At 38.8% G+C, this 25,150-nt stretch overlaps 1 protein-coding gene across 1 annotated transcript in view; it reads right to left on the bottom strand.

Moving 5' to 3' along the window:
• Positions 1 to 12,178: 12,178 nt before the first annotated feature.
• EIF4EBP1 (eukaryotic translation initiation factor 4E binding protein 1) overlaps positions 12,179 to 25,150 on the bottom strand; it is a 28,116-nt gene continuing 15,144 nt past the window's right edge. The window contains exons 2-3 of the mRNA XM_074208813.1: positions 15,461 to 15,640; positions 12,179 to 12,653 (exon numbers count right to left, since the gene is read on the bottom strand). Coding sequence (XP_074064914.1) covers positions 12,622 to 12,653; positions 15,461 to 15,640 — 212 coding nt within the window. The 3' untranslated portion in view covers positions 12,179 to 12,621. The remainder of the gene's footprint in view (positions 12,654 to 15,460; positions 15,641 to 25,150) is intronic.

Here is a 25,150-nt window from a genome sequence, read left to right as displayed (position 1 = left end):
TTCTCTAAGTATACCATCATATTATATGGAAAGAGTGATAGTACTGGTTCTTCAGTGCCTATTTTAATTCCTTCAATTCTAATACTATATCAAATAATAATGGTGGTAGTGGACATCCTTGTTTCTCTTCTGATCTTACCAGGAAGGCTTCTAACTTATTTCCATTACAGATAATGTTTGATAATAGTTTTTGGATAGATACAGCATATCATTTTAAGAGAAGCTCCCTTTATTCCTATGCTTTCTAGTATTTATTTATTTGTTTGTTTGTTTAGCAAGGCAAACAGGGTTAAGTGGCTTGCCCAAGGCTATATGGCTAGGTAATTATTAAGTGTCTGAGACCAGATTTGAACCCAGGTACTCCTGACTCCAGGGCAGTTAGCCGCCCCTCTAGTATTTATTTTAATAGGAATAGATGATGTATTTTGTCAAAAACTTTTTTAGGATCTATTGATATAATCATATGTCTTTGGTTTTGTTATGATATGGTCAATTATGATGATAGTTTTCCTAATATTCAACCAACCCTGCATTTCTTTTTTTTTCTTTTTTTCAAGATTTTATTTATTTTGAGTTTTACAAATTTTCCCCTAATCTTAGTTCCCTCTCCCCACCCTGCACAGAAGGCAATTTGCCAGTCTTTACATTGTTTCCATGGTATACATTGATCCAAATTGAATGTGATCAGAGAGAAATCATATCCTTAGGGAAGACACATAAAGTAAAAGAGATAGCAAGATCAGACAATAAAAATATCAGTTGCTTTTTTTTTTTTTTTAAATTAAAGGTAATAGTCCTTGGCCTGTGTTCAAATTCAGCAGTTCCTTCTCTGGAGACAAATGGTGTTCTTCCTCGCAGACAGCCCCAAATTGTCCCTGATTGTTGCACTGATGAAATAAGTGTGTCCATCAAAATTAATCATCACCCCCATGTTGCTGTTAGGGTGTACAATGTTTTGTTGGTTCTGCCCATCTCACTCAGCATCAGTTCATGCAAATTCCTCCAGACTTCCCTGAATTCCCGTCCCTCCTGGTTGCTAATAGAACAATAGTGTTCCATGACATACATATACCACAGTTTGCTAAGCCATTCCTCAATTGAAGGACATTTACTTGATTTCCAATTCTTTGCCACTACAAATAGGGCTGTATGAATATTTTTGTACAAGTGATGTTTTTACCCTTTTTCATCATCTCTTCAGTAGTTGGCCCAGTAGTGCCAACTCTGAATTTCTGATACAAATCCTACTTGGTCATAATGTATAATTCTTATGATATATTGCTAAAATCGATGTGTTAGTATTTCATTCAAAATTTTTGCATATATTCATTAAGGAAATTGATATATAATTTTCTTTTCATTTTAGCTTTCCCTGCTTTATATATTAACACCATATTTGTGCCATAAAAGAAATTTTGTAGGACTCCGTTTATTTTTCCAAATAGTTTATATAGTACTGGATTTAATTGTTCTTTAAATGTTTGGTAGAAATCATTTGTATACCCATCTAACCCTGTGGATTTTTCCTTAGGGAATTCATTATTGTCTTGTTCAATTTTTTTATTCTAAGATGAGGTTATTTAAGCATTCTATTTCCTGGTCTGTTAATCTGGTTATTTATATTTTAGCAAATATTCATCAATTTTGCTCAGATTATCAAATTTATTGGCATATAATTGGGCAAAATATTTCCTAATGATTGGTTTAATTTCTTCTTCATTGGTAGTGATTTCACCTTTTTCCTTTTTGATGCTAGAGATTTGGTTTTCTTTCTTTTTCAAATCAGATTAATCTATGACATCTCTTACAGGTTTTTTCATAAAATAATGTCCTGTTTTATTTATTAACTCAAAAGTTTTATTTACTTTCATTTTAATGATCTCACCTTTGAGTTTTCAGGATTTCCAATTTGATACTCAAAAGGAGATTTTTTAATCTGTTCTTTTTCCTAGTTCTTTTAGTTGCATGCCCAATTCATTGATCTACAAATTTTCTACTTTGTTAATGTAAGAATTTAGAGCAATAAATTTTCCCCTAAATGATGTTTTAGCTACATCCCCCTAAATTTTAGTATGTTGTCTCATTGTTATCATTCCCTTTAATGAAGTTATAGATTGCTTTTAACAATATGTTCTTTGACCCACTTATTTTTTAGGATTAGATTATTTCATCTCCAGTTAATTTTCAATTTATCTTCCCTCTGCTCTTTGTTGAATGTTATTTTTTTGTTGAATTATGATCCAAAAAGAACACATTTAATATTTCCGCCTTTTTACATTTGATTGTGAAGTTTTTATACCCTAATACATGGTCAGTTTTTGTGTAGCTATGTGCTACTGAGGAAAAAAAATATTCTTTTCTCTTCCCTTTCAATTTTCTCCTAAGATTTGTAATATCTAATTTTTCTAATATTCTATTCATCTCCTTAGTTTCTTTCTTGTTTATTTTTTGTTGAATTTATTGAGTTCTCAGAGAGGACAGTTGAAGTCACCTACTAGTACAGTTTTGCAGTTGCTTTCTGAAAGTCACTTAACTTCTCTTTTAAGAATTTGGATGCTAAACCAGTTGATGCATGTTTAATATTGATATTATTTCCATCTATGCTACCTTTTAGCAAGATGTAGTTTACCTCTTTATCTCTCTTAATTAGGTATATATTTTTTTGCTTTTTTTCTGAGACTGATTGCTACCCCTATTTTTTTTACTTCAATTGAAGTGCAATAATGCCTTACTCTGTGTGTGTCTCTTTGTAAGTGTGTAAATTTGTAAGTATTATAAAATTCTGCTATTTGATTCTGTTTTATGGGAGAATTCATTTTATTTCCATTCACAGTTAAAATTACAAATTGTGTATTTTCCTCCATCCTATTTTTCTCCTACTTGTCCTCTTTCTCCTTTCATCCCTTTCCTCCTCACCAAGGTTTTGCTTCTATCTACTGCTTCCCCTAATTTGCCTTCACTTCTGTCAGTCCCTGCTTCCCCTTGCTTTATTTAATGTCCTTCCCTTCAACTTTCCTGTCAGGTAAGACAGATTTTTTAATATTCACCTGATTATGTTTATTCTCTCTTTGAGCCAACACTGATGAAAGTAAGGTTCAAGTGATGCCCATCACACACCATCTCATCTTCCCCTCCACTATAATAGATCTTTTGCATCTTTTCAGGTAAAACAATTTACTTTGTTCTACCTCTCCCTTCCTTCTGTACCCAGTATACTCCTCTTTCTTATCCCTTAATTATTTTTATGTCATTCTTTCAAATTCACCTTTTACCTGTGCCCTCTATGTACATTCCTTCAAGCTGTTCTATTAGTGGTATAATTTTTTAAGAATTAATGTCTTTTCCTCATGAAAGGGTATAAACAGTTTAACTCTGTTGAATCCCTTATGTTTTCTTTTCTTTTTGAATCTTTTTTATGTTATTCTTTTATTCTTTATGTACAATTCTGGTCTTATGACAGCTTAAAATCCTTTTTCATTGAATGACCATTTTTTTTTCATGTGGAGTCTTATGATTAAATTTGTTGGGTAGGTGATTCTTGGTGTAGTCCTAGCTCCTTTGCCTTCTGGAATATCATGTTCTATGACCTCTGATTCTTTTTTTTATATATATAGATTTTTCAAGGCAATGGGGTTAAGTGGCTTGCCCAAGGCCACACAGCTAGGTAATTATTAAGTGTCTGAGGCCAGATTTGAACTCAGGTACTCCTGACTCCAAGGCTGGTGCTCTATCCACTGCGCCACCTAGCTGCTCCCCTTTCCATAGATCTGACAGGTAAACTAGTCCTTGATCTTCTAATTTGCTTATGCTATTGTTTTTTATGTCTAAGTCCTGTAACCATTTGGAGCTTATCTTGGTAAAGTATGTTAGGTGTTGGTCTAATCTAAGTTTCTTCCATACTAACTTCCAGTTATCCCAGAAGTTTTTATCAAAGAGGGAGTTTTTATCCCAATGGCTGGACTCTTTGGGTTTATCAAACAGCAGATTTCTATAATCATCTCCTGTTTTTACACCTAGTCTATTCCACTGGTCCACCACTCTATGTCTTAGCCAATACCAAACAGTTTTGATGAATGATGCTTTATAATATAATTTTAGATCAGGTAGGGCTAAGCCACCTTCTTTTGCACTTTTTTTCATTAAGCTCCTGACAATTCTTGACTTTTTAGTTCTCCATATGAATTGAAGTATGGGTTTTTAAGAAATTTTGAGGTTGTTTTTCTCTTAGGATTCTCTTAAACTGTGAGTTTCATTATTGGTTATTAAATCTTTCAAAGACCAAGATTGTTTTCAAATCAAACTATATTTGCTGGGCTTAACAGTGCAAAGACATCTAAGACTTTGTATCTTGATTAGTTTGCGCTTTGTGCTCTCTTGGATTATTTTGAGGATCTTTTTGTGTTTCTTTATATTTTAATTACATGGCTCAGTGGGTAGCAGAATAGATTTGAAGTCAGGAAGACCTGGGTTCAAATCTTGCCTCAGTCATATCCTAGTTCTGTGACCCTGGCCAAATCATTTAACATATTTCAGACTCAGTCTATTTACTAACTACACTGTAGATAATAAGAACATCTCTCTCCTAAGGCTTTGGTGAGGATCAGATGGGTGGGTGAAGGGGAAAGGAAGGGAATAAACATTTATACAGAGCCTACTGTGTGCAAAGCACTATGCTGAGATCTTTCCAAATATTATCTTATTTTAAATTAAAACATGTAAAAAAACTTTTTAAAACCTGAAGGTGCCATAGAAGTGCAAGTACTATTCTGAAACCTGCCAATTATTTGCCTATTAGAATCCTGGTATAGGGGGTGGCTAGGTGGTGCAGTGGATAAAGCACCTAGAGTCAGGAGTACCTGGGTTCAAATCTGGTCTCAGACACTTAATAATTACCTAGATGTGTGGCCTTGGGCAAGCCACTTAACCCCATTTGCCTTGCAAAAAACCTAAAAAAAAAAAATCCTGGTATAGCTTTTTTCCATGTTGGGAGAACATGGGTATTCTTTTCATTTCTGGAATAGGACCTGTTTATAACTGTTTCAGAAACTTCCCTTCCCCCCATCCCCCTCAATTACCTTATTTACCCATGTATAAGATGCACATTTATTTGGGGGTCTGAAATTTTTTAAAAAATATATTACATAAAGTTATTGAACTCAAGATTTATTAATCTTGAAATTCAAGTACTTTCTACTCGTAGCTTTCAGGCATCTTCTGGGCAAGTCTGGTACGTGGACACATGCTTAATCTGTTCCATTTCGTGAACCTGAAATGTTGTGTTGTCCTTTGAAATCAGTCACTTCTTGTTCAACAGCAATTTTTCTTGCCTCCTGCCTAACCATCTTTGAGGACAAAGGAATTCCAATGGCCCTTTGCTCGTCAATCCATCTTTTCAATTTCCTCTTTCCATCAGATCATTTGGCTGCCTTCGGTGCCTCCCATGGCCTTCTTCTGTTGTGGTATTTTCAGGAAGATTTCTTCTTCCCTTAGCCAGTCTCTGTTTTCTCAGTTGGAGGAGGACCAAACTGACATTCAGCAGCACTATTTCCACTCACTTCTGCAAACTATATTACTTTGAACTTGAATTCAGCACTGTACAAAAATCTTTTCTGAGTCATCTCTGGGCAGAATGTGGCAGAACACGGTAAAAGTAACCTAATATACTCATAACAAATGCAATTAATGAACTCAAAGACAAGCTAGAAAAAGTGGGAAATGCAAGTAAAAAAAAAATCTACAGACCACTATATAAGATGGTCCCAGTTTATAGACCCCAAATTTTTCAAAAAAGCGTGTGTTTTATACATAGGAAAATATGGTAGATTTTTGAAAATGTTAGGTTCTTTTTCCTCCCACTTTTTTTTTGGAGTTGCAATTCATCTAAAAGTGTGAACTTCTTGCTCTCTTTGTCTTGCATATTCATTTGCCTCTTTGCATTTTAAAATTTGTTTTTAAAAATTATATTGTCTTCAATTCAATTTATTCACCTTTGCTTAATTTTATTTATTAATTGTTCCTTTACTGATGGTTAAAATTATTTGACATTACTTTGCGCATTCTTTAATTGTTTCTTTGGTTTTTATTCTTTGCTCATAGGGGTGGGAGGGTGGGGTGAGAAGAGTGAATTGGTTTTACTTTTAATAAATTGTTTCTATATTAAAATTTTAAACTTTTGGTATTTTCTTCCATTATTTTCAGGAATGTATATTTGTGAAGGAACTTCTTTCTCTTGGTTCTAAAAATTTTAGAATTTATTGGTCATAATTTTTTTTCTGATTTGTTTCATTCAGGAAGGGAGAAATTGATGTTATAAAGGCTTCAGACCTACAAGTTTAGAAAGCTAAAAGGTAAAGCTGTAGATGAGAATAATTAACTTAATTTCATTTTAGCTTCTAGAGACCAAAGTGAAGGTGGGCAATTGATCCTGTATTAGAAGTATGGAGTTGTGGAAGGGTTGCTGGAAACTGAAGTTATAAATGTGGGTAACTGGGTAGTGGGATGGATTCTAGATCTGTGGTGGTGTGTGATTAGCCTTGTAGCTGTTATGGGCTTAAACTATGGTGGTAGGTATCTATAGGTTTGATAACTGTAGGGTACAGAGGAGTGGTGGGCCAGGCAGACTTCTAGAAGCTCAAGGAAGGTTAATGACCTAATTATAGACCGTGGGGTGGGAAGGTTTGGTTTTGCAGGGCTTAGAGAGAACACTTTGGTTCTTAGCAGGGTAAGGGGGTGGGAATGAAGTGGGAAATTCTTTGTGATACAGTTCAAATTCCACTTTCTGTAAAAGGGCCACTCCCAGTCTCTTCACCTTGGCCAACCAAACTACCATCTCTTTGAGATGACCTCTCAATTAGTCAGAACCTCCTTCCTTTTTTTTTTTTTGATAGGATAACTAAACTAATAGATGAAGGAAATAACGTGGATTTAATTTACTTACATTTTAGCAAAGCTTTTGATAAAATCTCTCATACCATTCTCATGGTGAGGATATAGACTGTAACCAGGTGGATCCAGAACTGGGTGGATGGATGAACTTGAGTAGTTGTTAATGGTTCAATGTCTGCATGACACCAAATCATCAGGGGAATGCTCTAGGGATCAATGCATAATCTTGAATTAATTGAGATTTTTTATCAATGATTTAGATAAAGGTGTGGATAGTATGCACATCAAGTCTACAGATGATTCAAAGTTGGGAAGGATTGTTAATAATGTAGATGACTCAGTTTAGATCCAAGATTTTGAGAGACTAGAGTATTAGGCATAATCCAATAAGAAGACATTTAATAGGATTAAATGTAGTCTGTTACCAGGGGCAGCTACCTGGCACAGAGGATCGCTCACCAGCCCTGGTGTCAGGAGGACCTGAGTTCAAATTTGACCTCAGACACTTAATAATTATCTAGCTGTGTGACTTTGGGCATTGCTATAAATAAAAATAGATTAAAAAAAATTTTTTTTAGGTTTTTGCAAGGCAGTGGGGTTAAGTGGTTGCCCAAGGCCAGACAGCTAGGTAATTCTTAAGTGTCTGAGGCCGGATTTGAACCCAGGTACACCTGACTGCAGGGCTGGTGTGTGATCCACTGTGCCATCTAGGTGCCCCTAAAATATTTTTTTATGGGGCGGCTAGGTGGTGCAGTGGATAAAGCAGAGCCTTGCAAAAAAAACCCCATATATATATATATTTAGGTTTTTGTAAGGCAAATGGGGTTAAGTGACTTGCCCAAGGCCACACAGCTAGGTAATTAGTAAGTATCTGAGACCGGATTTGAACCCAGGTACTCCTGACTCCAGGGCCAGTGCTTTATCCCACTGCGCCACCTAGCCGCCCCCGAAATATATATATATATTTTAAAAAAAGACTTTTACCAAAAAAAAATCTGAAAAATGCCTGGGAACCGAAAACGAAATCAGCAGTGTGTTGAGGCAGCCCAAAAGGTAATGTGATTGTAGCTACTTTGAAAAGCATAGCTTTCATTAATACCTTATCACTTAACATCTGGATTGCTTCAGTAGCTTACTGGTTGGTTTCCCCCCTCCAGTCTATCTTCCATTTAACTGTTAAATTGTTCTTTCTACAACACAAGGCTCCATTCAATAAGCTTCAGTGGCTTCCTATTACCTTTAGGAACAATAGAAAAGCCTGCTTTTGGCTTTAATAGCCCTTTATCACCTGGTCCTTTCTATCTTTCTAGACTTCTATTGTCACAGTCCTCTCCCCACTCTACAATCCCATGACACTGGCCTCCTTTCTATTTCTCTTACCAGAAATTCCCATCTCTGGACTGCAATTTTCATTGGCTAGCCCTCCATTACTGGGATTCTCCTACATATCTCTGGCTCTTGGCTTCCCTGAAGTTTCTACTAAAGTCTATACCTTCATCAAAAAGCCTTTTACTGTACTTAACTTTAGTTCCTTCCCTCTTAGTATCTCTCCAATTTGTCCTTATATTTTGGTTGCATATAGTTGCTTCTTGTCTCCATTAGTCTGAGTTGGAGAGCTTGGTTTTGCCTATGTATTCCTAGCTCTTAACACAGTGACTATCATTGAGCACAGTTGTTTGAGAATCCTTGTTTAGGAATGATATGGAAAGTCGCCAGGGGAGGACATCTAGAACAGTGTTTCTGAGTTTTCAGTCTTAGTTAATTCTGTGACCTTATTTACTATTTTCTTGCCAGAAACACTGGGGTGATTTGCCATTTCCTTCTCCATCATTTTAGAGATAAGGAAACTGAGGTAAATAGGTTTAAGTTAGTTGCTCAGAGGCTAAGTAAGACTGAATTTGAATTCAGGAAGATGAATTTTTCTGACTCCAGGTCTGACACTGTGCCACCCAGATGCCTTAACTAGAACAACAATGGACTTTAAGTTCATGTCTTATAAGGACTGAGAGAATTGGGGATGTTTAATATGAAAGTCTCAGGTTGGGGGGGGGGGAAGGGGAAGGACAGGAGAGCTGTCCTCAAGTATTTGAAAGACTGCCATACTGAAGCAGAATTAGATTTGTTCTTCTTAGCTCCAGATCACAGAAGCAACAGGTAGACATTACATATAAATTTAGACAGTGTTAATAAAAGCTCAATAATTATCATCCAAAAAGTGGAATGGGCTGTGGGACTTCTCTCCTTGGAGGTCCTGGCAGACTAGATGGCCATTTGTGGGTACATAATAATGGAGATTCCTTTTCTGTATGAGTTATATAGCTACAGATATCCCAGTCAATTCTCTAATCCTGTGTTCTTTGGCATTCTCTGGGAATTTTTAATAAGATGAATGAGTTTGGAACTTCCTTTTTTGCCTTAAGCTAAGATACAGAGAAATTGCTTTCATACATATTGCCCCAAAATTGGTAATGTTGTTCTAACTCCCTTTTAATTTTGTTTCACTACAGGATGTAATGTCCAAACCAGAACTCTGTGTTGCCATCAAGAAGAGATCCCTAATTCTGGGTATCTACAATAATAAAACACAGGATTACATCGTTCCATTTGAATAATTAATGAATAGAGGAAGGTGGATGTGTATAAACCTAATGCAGAATTATCCTTTTGTTCACTTGGTTCACTGTTGTGCCACCTGACTTTAGTGCCATTCCCTGCCATCCTCCACTGAAGCATACCTGCCTAGGTAGAGAGCAGATAATCTCTTCTTTCTTTAGAATTTGTAACAGAAGAGAAAAACCCTAAGGTTGACTGCCTCCATGATCCTCATTTGAAGGTGATTGACTTTTTCCTCTGGGAGATCTGGCTGCTTGTAGGAAGGGCTTAGCTCTACTGGGTAGCTCTTTCCTCCTTCCATCCCAATTTATCCATTTATAAATCATTTCTGTGTCTGAGTCCATGATGTGCATTGTGTCAATTAATGAAAACTAAGCTTTTATTTATTGTGGATTCCTTAAAAAGTTGAAGATGTGCTCTGAAAACCATTTTCCCACTGTCCTGTAGTGGATGAAAACTGGAGGCACCCAGTTTTTCCTCTTCTTTTTATTAGAAGCCCAGGGGTTAAGTTATTGTTTTGGGGTATGTGTGGGAAATCTCAGTATGGGAAAGGTCATTTACATCCAAATTTGGATATAAATGAAATGACAAAGCTATCTTTTTTTTTTTTTAAGGTTTTTGCAAGGCTATGGGGTTAAGTGGCTTGCCCAAGGCCACACAACTAGGTAATTCTTAAGTGTCTGAGGCCAGATTTGAACTCAGGCATTCCTGACTCCAGGGCTGGTGCTCTATCCACTGTGCCACCTAGCCACCCCCCAAAGCTATCCTTTGATCCAGAAAACCACCTGCTCAATTCTCATTTCTGTAATAGGTGGACTTGAATAAGTCTGAGTTCCTTAGAAGAGAATTTTACTATTGTACAACTCCCAAGTGGTTGATATACAGATGCCAAATATGTGGCTATTTCTTTGCTCCCCCAAGAAGAAATATCTAAAAACTTGCCCCTACAACAGGTATTTTCTGAAGTGTAGCTCTGAAAGTAACCCTCTTCCAAAGGGCCCTCTCTGGTGATGGCCAATCACTCACAAACATAAGCTGGCTTCCCAAACTCTGCCTCTGCCATTGTTCCATCATAGTTGGTTCTGTTATCCCCTTATCTAGGTCCTAGATGCTGCTGTCATCTGCTGATATTCAGGTTACTCTCCTTTTCCAAAAATCCAGGACTGGTTTCAGTCTTTCTTTCAACCTTGATACTCAGGAACACCAAAAAAAAAAAAAAATCACAAAAAGATCTTGGGACACAGGGCTGGGTGTGTTATCAATCAGTTTGACTGACCCAGGTCAATCCACCTCAGCCAGTGTTGACCTGGACTGTAATCAGATTGACAAAGTATTTTCCTCTCCCTTAAAAGTTTTGCTGTGCCCCACCCCACTCCTCATCTTTTGTCATTCACAGCCTGCTAACATCTGATCTGCCAAACTTCTAGTAAAGACTATACTTGCTGCTGCTGCTGCATCCACTCTTCTACACCCTGCAATCTGACTTCTGATCTTACTACTTCATGGAAAGTCTCATGGAGATTCCCAATGAGCTCTTTTCAGATGTCCTTGGTGGTCTTTTCACATCTACTATCTCCTGGATCACTTTCTGATAAGATTTTTAAAAAGGACATTAAGGTTTTCCAAGTGCACTATTATTTCATGTGAGCCTTATGACAATGAAATCAGATACCATTCTCATTTTACAAATTAAGAAACTAAGGATGAGAGGTTAAGTCACATGTCCATAGTCACACAGGTGGGATGGCAACTCCCAGGCCAGGATGTCACCCTCATACATTGCTGTCCTTTCCTCCTTGTTTTACTGATCCCCTGGATTCCTAATCTTTTAGAGTTCACTTCCCACAGACCTTTATGAAAGCTTTCTCCACCCTCATTAAAAATCTCTCCCTCCTCAAACAGATCTCAAACACTTTTTCTCTCCTTTTGACCAAATCTCACATTTATTTTTGTGCTCGTATCTATCTCAAGAGAATAGATGCTCCTTAAGGACATTTTATTTCTAGTATCTTGATGTGTTTTAATCCCAAATTACTGTTCCTGTTTCTGGAATACAACTATTCCTTTTCAAGGACCACTTGGGTTTTCTCTAATTCCTCCCTCGTTTGAAAGTGAACTCTCTGAATTTTTCTTAGACCAGTTTTCCTAGCTCTCTCCTTGTCTCTGTTACATTCTATCCAATTTACCATTTATTTGTGTACATGTGTACACCTTTAGAGTAGAAACTATTGTGGCCAGGCATTCTGTTGAAACCTTCACACAATGTCCTCTGTTCCTGACTTTTTGCTAAAATGCTAACCTTCCCTTCAAGCTCTAGATCAAATTCTCCCTTCTATCTAGTGATCTCTCTTATCATGCAGGTAAACATGTACCACCTTACATCATTGCCAGTCATCTTAGGCACTGCTCTCTTAATTGGTTGGGTACTTTCCTCTTTCCAGCAAGTCCCTTATATTTCTCAGAGGTCCAATCCCTAGTAGTTATTCAGTAAACTACCTCACTGGTTTGATTAAACCTAAGCCCATCTCAAGAGTGTAGGCGAATCCCTTGATGTCAAGGTCCATTGGCCTCTCCCATGCCTCAGTGTAAATCCTGGAGGTTGGGGGCAGTGGGTGGGGCAAAAGGGAAGTGGGGCTTATCAGAAGGTAGCCGAAGTCGAGAAGAGATGCTCAGACAGGACTCGGCTCTCGGCCTGGGGTCTAGAGTTGGCCGATCAGCTTTTATTTCCTCTCTAGAGGGGACATTCCTGTGACCTTGTATATGGGCCATGGGCACAAACTGGAAAGGGGTGGAAACATCCATTCAGGATGAGACCTGAAGAACTAGAGAAGTTCACAAGGGCTCTCCTGCCCCTGATTTTGCCCCTCTGCAGCAGGGGGTTGATTTCTGTAGCAATTCCCCTGAGAAAGGCAGCTCCTGGCATTACTTGAAGTATCTGCTGGTGGTGGTTCTGGGGAGGGGGGAGCTGTTCCACTGGGGGAGGAGGGAGTGAAACTTCTAGTCCCATCCCCAGCATCTGCTCTAGAAAAAAACAATTCCTGTAAGGCTTGACTGGTGTATCTCCTCCTCTGGGATCTGTGGGTCTTGGAGTGGGGGCACTCCTCAATTCTGGTGGCTGGCCCTTTAAATGTCCATCTCAAACTGTGACTCCTCATCTGGGAAGAGAAAAGACAAAGATTGGTTGGTAGAGAAAATTGGTATCTTGAGAGATAGCTGTATTTAGGTATTAGTATTTTTTTCTTGGGCTCATCTTGATGCCTCTCTTCCCTGCTCATCCAATTAGGGAGTGGAGGAAGAAAGGGTAAATTTCCCTCTGGTCAAGCCAAGAGGCTGCTGCTGTTCCTTTAACTCCAAAAGAAATGCAACAAGTCACATCTAAAGTCACATTCCACTTGTATTCTAGATTACAAAAGAATCACAGTATTTAAAGTTAAGAGATATTAGAAATCACCCAGTCCAGCTTTTCAGTTTACAGAAAAAGGAACAGAAGCTAACATTAAGCAATTTGTCCAAGGTCAGAAAGTTATTATATGTCAGATTCTGATTCCAAATCTGGTCATTTTACTACCCTATTGGTTATTTCTCTGATTTTGCAGATAATAATTTGGCCACTCCTATCTATACCCTAAGCATACATCTATCCTCTTTTCCTAATTTTTAGGAAGTTCATAATAAAGTAGGTTGGGAGGAAGGGGAAGGAATTACTTATTCTTTGCTAGTTCACAGACAAATTCTTCAACAAGAAATTCTAAAAGGCAATGAAAAGACATCCCTTGTTCACTTCTTTGCAATGATGAGGAGCCTCTCAGGATGAAATACTGTACACACAGTTAGATTGGTCTTGCTGACCAGTTATTTTTTTTCTCTTCAGAATCTGTCCCTACCTTTCCAGCTTTTTTCTCCCTTCCATCCCTGCCACCTCCCAAGGCTCACCTAACAATCTCCTTCCCTAGGCCCCTTAAACCTAGTGCCTCCCCTCCATTGAGTGTTTCCAGTTTATTCTGGGTTTATCTGTTTGTATGCATTCTCTTTTCCTGCTGGAGTGTGAACGCCTCAAGAGCAGGAATTTGTCTTTATTTGGAACCCCAGAACTTAATACAGTGCCATACTAGGAAGTGGTAGGAGCCTAATAAGTATGTATCGACTGACTGACTTAAAACAGTGTTTTTAGGGGTGGCTAGGTGGTGCAGTGGATAAAGCACCGGCCCTGGAGTCAGGAGCACCTGGGTTCAAATCCGACCTCAGACACTTAATAATTACCTAGCTGTGTGGCCTTGGGCAAGCCACTTAACCTCATTGCCTTACAAAATCCTAAAAAAAAAATTTTCCAACAGGCTAGTTTCTTTTGTGTCATAGGAACAAGGAAAAAACCCACCTCCCTCCCAGAGGCGATATCTTGGGAAATGCAGAGAATGTAAAAATGAAGAGATCAAAAGAAAAGAGCTTGGTGTTGAGTTTTTCTGATAACCAGAGAGGCAGAAGAGAAACTTAATGGACCTATAGGAACAAATTTGCCAGTTTTCCCCACCATGTTAATAGGAATGGTAATAGAAATACAAAGAACAGTAGATAAATAGACTCAGAAATAACTAGAGGCCACCTAACCCCTCCCAGAAGGAAAAGGAGGTCAGGGAGGCTGGGAAGAAGTGAAACAGTAGACAGATGATGTGGTTCAAGACACTACCTCAGTCCTTTGTGAGACCCAACACTAGGCCTCAAGGGTTCATATCTATGCAATGACTTCTAAACTACTTTCCAGCATTAAACCTATGCTTCTTCTGGTCATGTACCCACAGGATCATAGATTCAAATCTAGAAGGGACTGTAGCTGCCTCTAAGCCCAACCCCCTTTTTTTCTACACAGAAGGAAACTGAGGCACACAGAGGTGAAGCCATTTGTCTGGGGATACCACTGGGCAATGTTGAAAACAATGTCTTTCTGATCCTAAATCCAACAATCTATCATGCTTCCTCCAGTCTAACTCTTTTTTTTAGGTTTTTTTGTTTTTTGTTTTTTTTGCAAGGCAATGAGTGTCTGAGGCCAGATTTGAACTCAGGTACTCCTGACTCCAGGGCTGGTGCTCTATCCACTGTGCCACTTAGCTGCACCACCCCCACCAGTCTAACTCTTAAAAAAGCACGAATCTCCTCAAACAGGCTGCTGGGTGGTCCTAGTGAATAAGGAGCACCAGAGTTCATATACAGATGCTTACTAGCTGTGTGACCCTGAACAAGTTATTTGACCTTCATCTGTCTGGCCCAGATTTTTCAACTGTAGAAGGAGCATATAGCACCACTTACCCCCATCCCCCTTCCCCCAGCTGTTGTGAGAATCAAATGAGAGAGCATTTGTAATACATCTGGTACCCTGTTTTCTGACTTCCTTCCTCTCTCTACCAGTTGCATGTCTTAGCCTATCAGCACCCTGTCTCTTTTGCAGAGTTCTGCTTTGGGGAGCCACAAACTCCATGGAAGCTTAGCAAATGCCAGATAAATAACGACAACACTGAACTGCAACAAGACCATGATATGGTGGGGGCTGTTTATATCCGCTTCTATTTTAAAAGGGCTACCCTGCAGAGCTTCCTGCTACCCTTGATGTCTAATAATCACACCATGTTCCACTCCTAGGCTTCTGGAGTTTCCCATCTTTTTCCTGTAACATCTCTTGGGGGTAGATTTGACTTTAGATTTGCATCCTTGCAAGCGTGGGGCTATTATGGTGGACATGAAGAGTATGGGAAATGGAGCAAAGACCAATCTGCTAACTTCTATCCCTTGGAAAGCACCTTAGCTGAAGGTTAGGTCCTAGAAACGGTCAGCCCTATACTTGGACAGCTATAATACTAGTTTATGCTATGTGACTTTTTCATCTGGTTGTCAGCTTGGTGAGGTGAAAATGAAGGGGGACCCTGATGGTTCTGCTATCTGATGTTTCCCAAGCAGTTTCCTCTCTACTTACGGCTTCCTGGCTTGTCTTCATGGCTGTTGGGTAGGTGATTGGGATTCATTTCAGTAGCAGGTTCGTCACTAGGGGGACTGGTCACCCCAGGAATGGTGGGCAGATCCCGGGGAGGAGTTTTGGCCACAGGAGAGTTACGACATTCCATCAAAAATTTTCGGTCATAGATAATCCTGGTACCTGTAGGAGTACAAGTTGGGTTAGACCAAATGTCTATATGGATGCTCTCATTCCAACTAAAGGTTTAGGCAGCAACCACAGGCTGAGAGTGAGAAATCAGGGAGCTGAAACCCAGTTTACAGTAGGTGTTGAGGAAAGAACAATAGATTAAGACTTGTAGGGGTGTGTGTGTGTGTATCTGTATCTGTGTCTGTGTCTGTGTCTGTGTCTGTGTTCAGACCCTGGCTCTGCTAATTACTGAGCTTGGACAAGTGAATCTCTTAGGGTCTTAATTTCTTCATCTGTAAAATGAATGAATTACACAAGACTTAATCCACTTCAACAAAATCTGTTAAGTATAAGGTACTGTTGCTAAGTATTGGACACAAGATTAAAGAAACAAGTCTGTTCTTAAAGAGCTTCTATTTAATGGCAGGTCACAGCATAGAAACATAGATTCAGAGTTGGAAGTAGTCTTAGGAAACACCCATCATTTTCTAGAAAACTATGACTGAGAGGCTAAATAATTTTCCCAAATTCACATTTAGTAACAGTGCTTCTGTTTGAGACCAGATCCTGATTCAAATCCAGCATTTTCCTCACCATCCATTCATAATAGTCTCCCTTATTTGGATACAAATTTCAAGGGGATCTTAGGCCCAGGTGTTGTGTAAGGAGACACACCTCTGAGATCCCTACAGCATTTGGCTTCTCTCTGAATATTCTCCAACATCTTTCCTTATATTCTCCCAACTCATGGCTAGTGTTGTTAATTAACAACCAACTTTACTTAGGAAATCATGAAATCTCACAAAAGTAGAAGAAAACTTGTAGTTTACCTTCTACCTGCCCTTTTTTATGACATCTCAACAAGCTGTGGTTCAAGTGGTGGGGAACCCACATCATTCTGGGGCAGCACAGCCCATTCTGACCTAAACTTGTAAGGACATTCTTCCTTATCTGAAATCTACTGCCCTGTATCTTGCCATCCTTGATCAGGATCCCTCTGGTCCCCAGGACTAAGTGGTTAATTCCTTTTCCTCATGATTTACTCTTTGGGTATTTAAGTCTATGACTTTATTAGCCTTTTGCCCTCCTTTTTTTTTAGATTTTTCAAGGCAATGGGGTTAAGTGGCTTGTCCAAGGCCACATGCTAGGTAATTATTAAGTGTCTGAGACTGGATTTGAACCCAGGTACTCCTGACTCCAAGGCCGGTGCTCTATCCACTGCGCCACCTAGCCGCCCCTTTATTAGCCTTTTGGAGCAGGTTTCTCTCTGTACTGCTCAGACAAGACTCTATCCTTTGAACATCCATATTTACTCAGTCCTTTGTTCTCCAACTTCAGATTAAGAAAACATGATTCAGTAGAGTAGAAGACCTAGATTCAGAAGACCCTGGGGTGAAATCCTGACTCTGTTCCTTGATGTATGACTTCAGGTAAGTCACCTATTTCTGGATTCCTCCTTTGTAAAAAAGAATAGACTTAATCTTAGACTCAGATCAGGTCCTACCTTCTCAATAAAACTTCCTCTGACCACTCCAGTCCACATAGACCTCTACTGTGGCTGATCTGAAATAGCCAGAGATAAAGCTACATAGATAAAGATACATCATGTTTTTTGATGTTTGAGCCAATTTCTTCTGTAGGTCTCATATCTTCACCTAGAATACCAGCTCACTGAAGGCAAAGATGATTCTTTGTGTTCCATAAAGAGTGGGAACAAGAGAGATCTTTAATAAACCCATGTTGACAGACTGAGTAGAGAAATCCCATCATTTATCCTAAATGACAGAGATCTGTCCTCTTAGTAAGTGATCAGTTGTATCATGTTACTGCAGTGGTACTGGGGAGGCATCTCTCTATGATCATTTGTATTGTCTGACTTTGCTTATTTAAGAGTATTACTTTTCATTTAAATTGAGGGGTAGATAGGTGAAAAGAATCCAAAAAAAAGTTTGCTAATTGAAAAAGATAAGAGTGGGAAGGTTTCCCTGTCCCAGCTTGGCATTCTACCACTAGAGAATCATCCATTTGCATTAAACACTGCCTTCTCCTTGAAATCCTCCTTTATACCACAAAGACCAGTCAGGAAACAAATAAAATTATTAAGACCTTCACTTGAAGAAGTCTGGCAAGTTGCTTTTCCAAAGACTCATGGCAACTTGGGGGGGGGGCAGGGTGCAGGGATATTAAAAGGAGAGAAAGGAATAGGTAGAGTCTCTCAACTAAAACAAATGCTACTTTTTTTTTTAGATTTTCTTTCTTTCTTTCTTTTTAATTTTTTTGCAAGGCAATGGGGTTAAGTGGCTTGCCCAGGGCCACACAGTTAGGTAATTATTAAGTATCTGAGGCAGGATTTGAACTCAGGTACTCCTAATTCCAGGGCTGGTGCTCTATCCACTGTACCACCTAGCTGCCCCAAAATCTAATTTCAAGATATGCTAACTAGGAAGAGGGTGAGATTTATTAAGCATACTGAAACATTCATCGACAATGGCAGAGGATGCAAAGAGAGGGAGATGAGCACAAAGCTACCTTTGAGAAAGCATTCCCTTCATGGGGTGAGAAGGCAGGATGGAGGAGGGAAGGAAGGGGGTGGTGGTGAAAGGGGAGGCAGGGCCATCTGGGGTAAGTTTAAAACAGGAGTTACTTTTTATTCAGCAATCCTAGCTAGTCTCTGAAGTCCATCTATCTTTCTGAAGCTAAAAGGGACCTTTAGGACAAAGAAATGTGATGTAGAAAGATGAGTGAGTCAGCGGCTGAGAATTAAAGCCCAGTCCTTGGACTTGTGTGATCTGGAGCAGAAAATTCATTTCTGAACCTCAGATGCTTCAATCTTAAAATGAGGGGGCTGGGTGAGGTGTCATGGAGGGTCCCACTCAGATTTAAATCTATGGCACTCTAAACAAAGGATATCAGAGTCAAAAGAGGCTTAGCAACTAGCTAGTTCCCATTTTCACATGATGAAACTGAACCTTGGTGATAAAGGACATGTTCTGGAAGACTTACCTTCTTAGTTCAAATATGGTCTAGATACTTACTAGCTATGTAACCCTGGACAAGTCACATAATCCTGTTTGCCTCAATTTCCTCATCTGTAAAATGAGTTGGAGAAAGAAATGGCAAACCACTTCAGTATCTTTACCAAGAAAATACAGGGTCACAAAGAATTGAACAAGACTGAAATATTTTTCTGGCAGCAATATGAACATCTGGGCTATAAGGATATGCTGCTAAATGCTTAACAACCAATTTTAAAAAGTGTATGCAGCAAGCCACTTAACCCCATTTGCCTTACAAAACCTAAAAAAACAAAAAAAAGTGTATGCAACACATTTTTAAGTTAAATGTGCATTAATAACACTTTCTTAAGTCTAGACCATCAACAAGGCAAGAAACCAATCCCTGATTTGTAGAATTTGACAATTTCCAAGATGTAAGTGCTCACACTGAAAATTTAATAGTTTTCACCTCTAGTAGTTGGCCCCAGGATGATCAGGAAAGATAAATGACATTGTTTTGATTCTGTGAAAATAAATATGAAGGTGACTGTAATAACTGCTGCAGGCCTATTTTTCAGGGTCCTGCACTGATGCCCACCTTGGACAGGGCAGCAGAATTCCAGACAGATTCAGATTCATTCGATAAATATTAAACACCTACTAAGGAGATGCAAATTTCAGACTAGACAAAATGATTTCTAAAAGTACCTCTAAACTTAAAAAAAAATATGGTGCTATGAACTAATCAGGTATGGTTTCCTGCCCATTGGGATTATAGACTAGTAGGGAAGGGGTTTAATTCAGATACAGTACAAAGAAGGAAGGCCATTAGAGAGGTATCAAAAATAATTCTGAGATATATAAGAAAAGATCATTATTGGTTCCAAGGATTAAGGAAGACTTTATTGAGATGGCACCAGAGTAAGGGTTTTTAAATTTTGTAGGAATGCAATAGGTGAACAGAGGGAAGGGAAGGTATCCTAGATTTGGGAAGAACAGAGTAAAGACTGGGGATAAGGAATAGCCAGGTAGTACAGTGGATAGAGGACTGCTCCTGGAGTCATGAGTACCTGAATTCAAATCTGACCGCAAACATACCTCACCAAAAAGAAAAAATCCTGGGGATATGTTGAATGATAAGGAATAATGTTAGAAAGGCAAGATATGGTAGCAGATTATGGAGGCCCTGAATACCAGGCAGAGGGTAATGTTTAAGATTTTTTTGAGCAGAGATCATTTAAAAAAATGTGCTATGTGATCTATAGTTGAATTCTGCTAAGATTTTGAAAGAACAAGGTAGTTTAGAGATTTCCTTCTAATCCATTTTCCTCACCTATCAAAAGTGGGAATTAAACTAAATAATCTCTAAATCAAGTTTTGATAAATTTGGTAGGTGTCAGCCACTAATTAAGGGCAGACCAATTTTTTTTTGCTTCCAAAGAAAGGAAAACAAACATACCAAGAAGGTGAAACCAGGAGGGTAGCTTCTGTCTCTCTGGTGTCTAAAAGTGTTTTTCATCCAGATTTTTTAATAAACAGAAAATAAATGATCCTCTTTGGCTTAGCTCTTTCCTGACTTGAGCCCACCTGTGATTGGTGAGATCCATAGCCTTCTTGACCTGAAACTCTTAACTTGCTGGAGGAAATGCCAAAAATAATTTAAAAACCCAAAGTATGTTTGCTGTGCTTTTAATTGAGGTCTCTCTGCATCCAGTTTCTACTGTCTCTAATCTATCCAGAATCCAGAAAGATTCTTTAAGCACTACTTGCTTGAGCAACTTCCCTACTGTTTCTAGGAAAAAAATCCTTAATCCACTAAGTAACCCCCTCCACAGTCTGGTTCCATCTACTTTTTTTTTCTGGTGAGGCAATGGGGTTAAGTGACTTGCCCAAGATCACACAGCTAGTCAGTATCAACTGTCTGAGGCTAAATTTGAACTCAGGTCCTTGACTCCAGGACCCATGCTCTATCTACTATACCACCTAGCTGCCCCCTCCATTTACTTTTTAATTTGATTCAACAGTCCCTTGTTGTACCTAGCTTTAGGTATGGCCTGGGGATAAAAAGACAAAAACAAATAAATAATCTTTGTGGTCATCATTTTCTTTGATGCCCTTTGACCTATGGATCTTTTTTTTGTTTGATATTCTACTTTCAAACAAAATGATCTCAAAATGAAACAGGTTAATCTGAAGTAGAGTGAGTTCCCCATCCTGGGAAGTCTACAAGGAGATGCACATTGACAACTTCTTAGGGGGTTCTTTGGAGGGGATTCCTGCTTAGCTACAAATGGAATCAAATGTCCTCTGATATTCATTGATTCTCAGATTTCATGACAGTTATTTCAATTTAAGATTGAGCAAAGAAGGGGTCAATGAGGGTCTTGAGAGGTTTTTACCAAAAGGTTCAAAGAGAAGAGTTGATTATATCTCAGAGAACTTGTTAGGTCACATAGGGCAATCATGTAACTCTAAAAAGAAAAGTGTTCTGCAAGTTACATATTGATTTAGAAAACCATAATAACATTATCTATGTTGTATCCCATCTTCATTTATTTTGTTAAATACTTCCCAACTTCAGAGCAGGAATTTAACACCTCTGATATAGGGCTCTGGAAACACTGGTTACTAATGTGTTCCAGACCTTTTATCTTTGGCAAAGAAGTCTACCTCACCTCCCTTTGCCTTGGCTCATACTGTTTCCTGTGTCTAAAAGTCCTCTCTCTCCCTCTTCACATCCTTTAAAAGCCAACTGAGCTGTCTCATCCTCCACGAAGCATTTCTGAAGCTTGCCAGATGCTGCCCTTTTATTTGCCCTTGTCTGATACACAACTAATAATGGTGCAATGAATTGATTAGTGTAAGCTGAGTGGTCTGAGGAACCTTGGGGAGTGTCTGTACTCTAACCCTGGACATTTAATGACTCCTTTCACAATGGTGAATACTTATGGACAGGAAGAAGGAAGTCAAGAAAATCCTTTGGCCTCCATGCTGACTGGGTGCCCCCAGCTTGGTCTCTTATCCTTTGATTCTGTGGTTTGTTTGGATGGAATTTTCTAGTGGCTAATGGAAAAAAAGCAGTCACAAAAGCTGCCAGTTCAAAACAAAAACTGATTTGCTTCTGTAGCTTCAGGCCAGGTACAACATATAAGCTGTTCCCAGGTAGCCTCATCTCGCTCCACCTCAAAAAGGTTGCTTTATTTTACCAGAGTAGTCCTTGTCTAACTACACTTTCTTCCTCCTACCCCCACCCCCACAGGATACTTAGCAATTTTACTTTCCTTCTTTCAGCCTCAGTTTCTTGCTCCAAAAATGAGGTATGCCTAACTTTTATCTCAATAAATACTAGCAGGAGCTCTGCCTTCTAATTCTGTGCCAGTCCTCTCCAGAGCTAGTATAGTGCTCTTGCCTCTGGTATAGCTGGAGTGTTAATAAAGCCAATGAATGCTTGCCTCTACAAGGGCAGAAACTTCCCTTCCCTTGGGTTCCACTCCACTATCCTCCCCTCCCAAAATACAGTTACTCTGGAGCAAGGCCAAGTGAAACCTTGGAAGGAGTACAAGGGTGGAATTCCTAGAACTGCGGCTTCCATTCCAGGGAGAGAGAGAACATTTCAGAACGAGGTCAGGGGAGGTTCACATTTGTAGGCTTAAAGTCACGAGCAGTCAGCTCTCCCTTGAACCAGACACTCCCAATAAAGTCCAAAGCACATATTCTGGTCAATAGCTGTCAGTCCAGGAATACACGTATAAAGGAGCAAGAGGTGTGGCCAGGCGGATCTTCATGTACTCACACCAGGCAACAAGAGAGAAGTTGTGATGATTTTATAGGCAATGTCGCAAGACCACTTGTGGACGCTAGGAAGATTATTTTTAAAAATAGGTTAATTTTCTAAGTTGGGAGACTGGAACTAGAGTCAGACCTAGTTTGTTAGCTTTCAAGGAAAGAAATTTTAAAAAGGGGGGGGTAGATTTGAGATGTGAACCTAGAAAAGAGAAGGAAGTTTTTTTGATAGAAATAAAACTTTCTAATTCTTTCCTTGTAAAACAAGAGGGGATTAGATTAAGGACTCTCCTAATGTCCTTTCCACAGCCTCTATCATTCTATTTCCCTATGGTGACAACAGAAATCTGGTGTTTCAACTTTATTACATCTCAATATCTCCAACTTGGAGGAACCAGACATCTACAACTACTTAGCAGTGCTCAATTCTTTGTAAAGGCTGATGTCTTTCCAATGTTATCAAATCTGTATTTATTTAGCACTCCCTATGTGTTTAGTTGTGGGCAATGGAGGGGGGAGGAGCTACAGATAAATGACTATTTTGGTGTAGTAGGAAAAAAACCAAACAAACACTAGATTTGGAGTCAGAAACACTAGGTTAGAAGACCAGTTCTGCCAGTTATGAGATATTTAATTTGGGCAAATTATTTAAACTTCAGTTTTCTACTTTGTAAAATGGGGACAGTTAGCATTTCCTTCACAGGTTGTTATCCAAGGATCACAAGACTATATAGATATACCTAATACATATATGTTGTTCAGCTCTAAGTCCTCTTTTCCTCTCTATCTTCTTTGATTTGGCAATAATAGTCATTCCTACTCTTTTTTAAAATTTTATTTTTAATTTAAAGAAAAAACAAACATTTTTATATCATAGTATAATAAAAAGATGAAACTATAAATCTTCTGTGTGCATATGACTTGCTATTCCTTTCAAATATACAACAAAATCATGTACCCCCCCCCCCCAGATAGCTACCATTAGACACAAAAATGACACATTCAATACTGGTAGAATTGTGAAATGATGAATCTGGAATTGTGCCCAAACAGTCATTAAAGTATCTATATATCCTTTGATCCAGCAGTACCACTATGTGGTCTATTTCTCATTCCTACTCTTTTAAAAACCAACTCTATACAAAGGACTCCTAAATCTCTATCTTTAACCCTCACTCTCCTCTCTTCAGATCCCCCTACCCATATCACTAATTGCTTACATTTGGATGTCCCACCAATGCTTCAAACTTGGCACATTAAAAAAACAATCTTTCCAGTTTTCCACCAAAACTTGTTTTTCTCTCCTACTTCATCATCTGTCAATGGCACTGTTACTTTTTTTTGTTTCTTGACTTTTTTTAAAGAAAAGTTCCAACCACTGCATCAGTTACAGAGTGCACATTCAAAACCTTGGTAAACTTTGCTGCTTGTCTCTTATTTCAAATCCAGTCAAAGGCCTGAAAGTTGTTAACTATACACCTGTGATACCTTGTACCCACCCCCTCCATTCTATTCCCACTCTCCCAGATATTTTCAATAGTTCACTTAGGGTAGGGAGGTGGTGATGTGTCAGGCACTAGCTGTGTGACCCTGGGTAAGTCATTTAACCATCTTTGCCTCAGTTTACTCATCTGTAAAATGATCTAGACAAGGAAATGACAAACCACTCCAATGTCTTTGCCAAGAAAACTCTAAATGGAGTCGCCCAGAGTCAGACATGACTAATGACCAAACACCAAAGACCAGTGGAAATCTCTTAATAGGCTATCCCATCTCCAAATCTTTAATCCTGTTGGTGATCTCAAGCATCCCCTCTTCTCACATGAGGTCTCTCCCATCTGCCAGGAGCTGTGTCCTCCAAACTACCTTGTATTTATCTCCCAGATAGACTGCAAGCTCTCTGAGGGCAGGCCCTGTTTCATTTGTATCCTTGAATAAGAGAAAGTATGGAGTAGTGAGTCTGAGTTAGGGTTCAAGTCCTGCCCCTGACACATGATGGCTTTTGTGTTACTGGTCAAGTCCTCACCCCTCTTAGTGTCTACCCTGCAAGTAGATGTGGAGATGTGGAGGATCTGCACTGGTAGAACAAGTTCCAATTAAGGAGGTCTCTACAAAGAATCATAATTCTGAGCCAAAAAATAAAGCCCCCACAGCCTAGTACATGGAAGACATGGAAGAAATGTTTCTTGATAGCCTGAATTTCCCAAAGCCATCTTTCCTATGCATAAAGGTCACAGAACAACTTCCAAAAAAGTATGGAGGGTAGCATGAACTCTGAAATTGCCAGTATAGAAATGCTTATTAGTTTTCTTCCACAAAGGCTACTTTATTACCTAAAATTAAATTGCACTGTGCAGTTGATACACTGGAACTTTTTCTTTCTTTTCTTTCAAATAAAGTCAACCAAACAAGCAAAAAACAACCTTGCATTAACAATAACACTGGTTGGGATGGGGGAAGAATATATTTGAAATGAATACGACATAAAAACAAAAGGCATTGATTGAAACTGAAATAAAAGAGTAGCCTGACCTCCTTCCTAGAAGAGGTGGGGGAAAAGACCTTGAAGAAAATCATCTCATTCTCCAGGTTATCAAAGAACATGAAACATTTCTTAACTAAGCAGATGGGATTAAGAGTAAAAACAAATAACTGGAAAAATCTGAGATGAGAAGGGGAAACCCACAACTGTGAATGTCCTGTTATTTGTCCAGAGTATATTTTCTGGTTGTCATGGAAAAAC

This window comes from Macrotis lagotis, chromosome 1, assembly GCF_037893015.1.
Source record: "Macrotis lagotis isolate mMagLag1 chromosome 1, bilby.v1.9.chrom.fasta, whole genome shotgun sequence".
In the NCBI taxonomy this organism is placed as follows: domain Eukaryota; kingdom Metazoa; phylum Chordata; class Mammalia; order Peramelemorphia; family Peramelidae; genus Macrotis; species Macrotis lagotis.
Note: the sequence above shows the minus strand (reverse complement) of the source record. Positions and strands in the feature narration are given on the sequence as shown.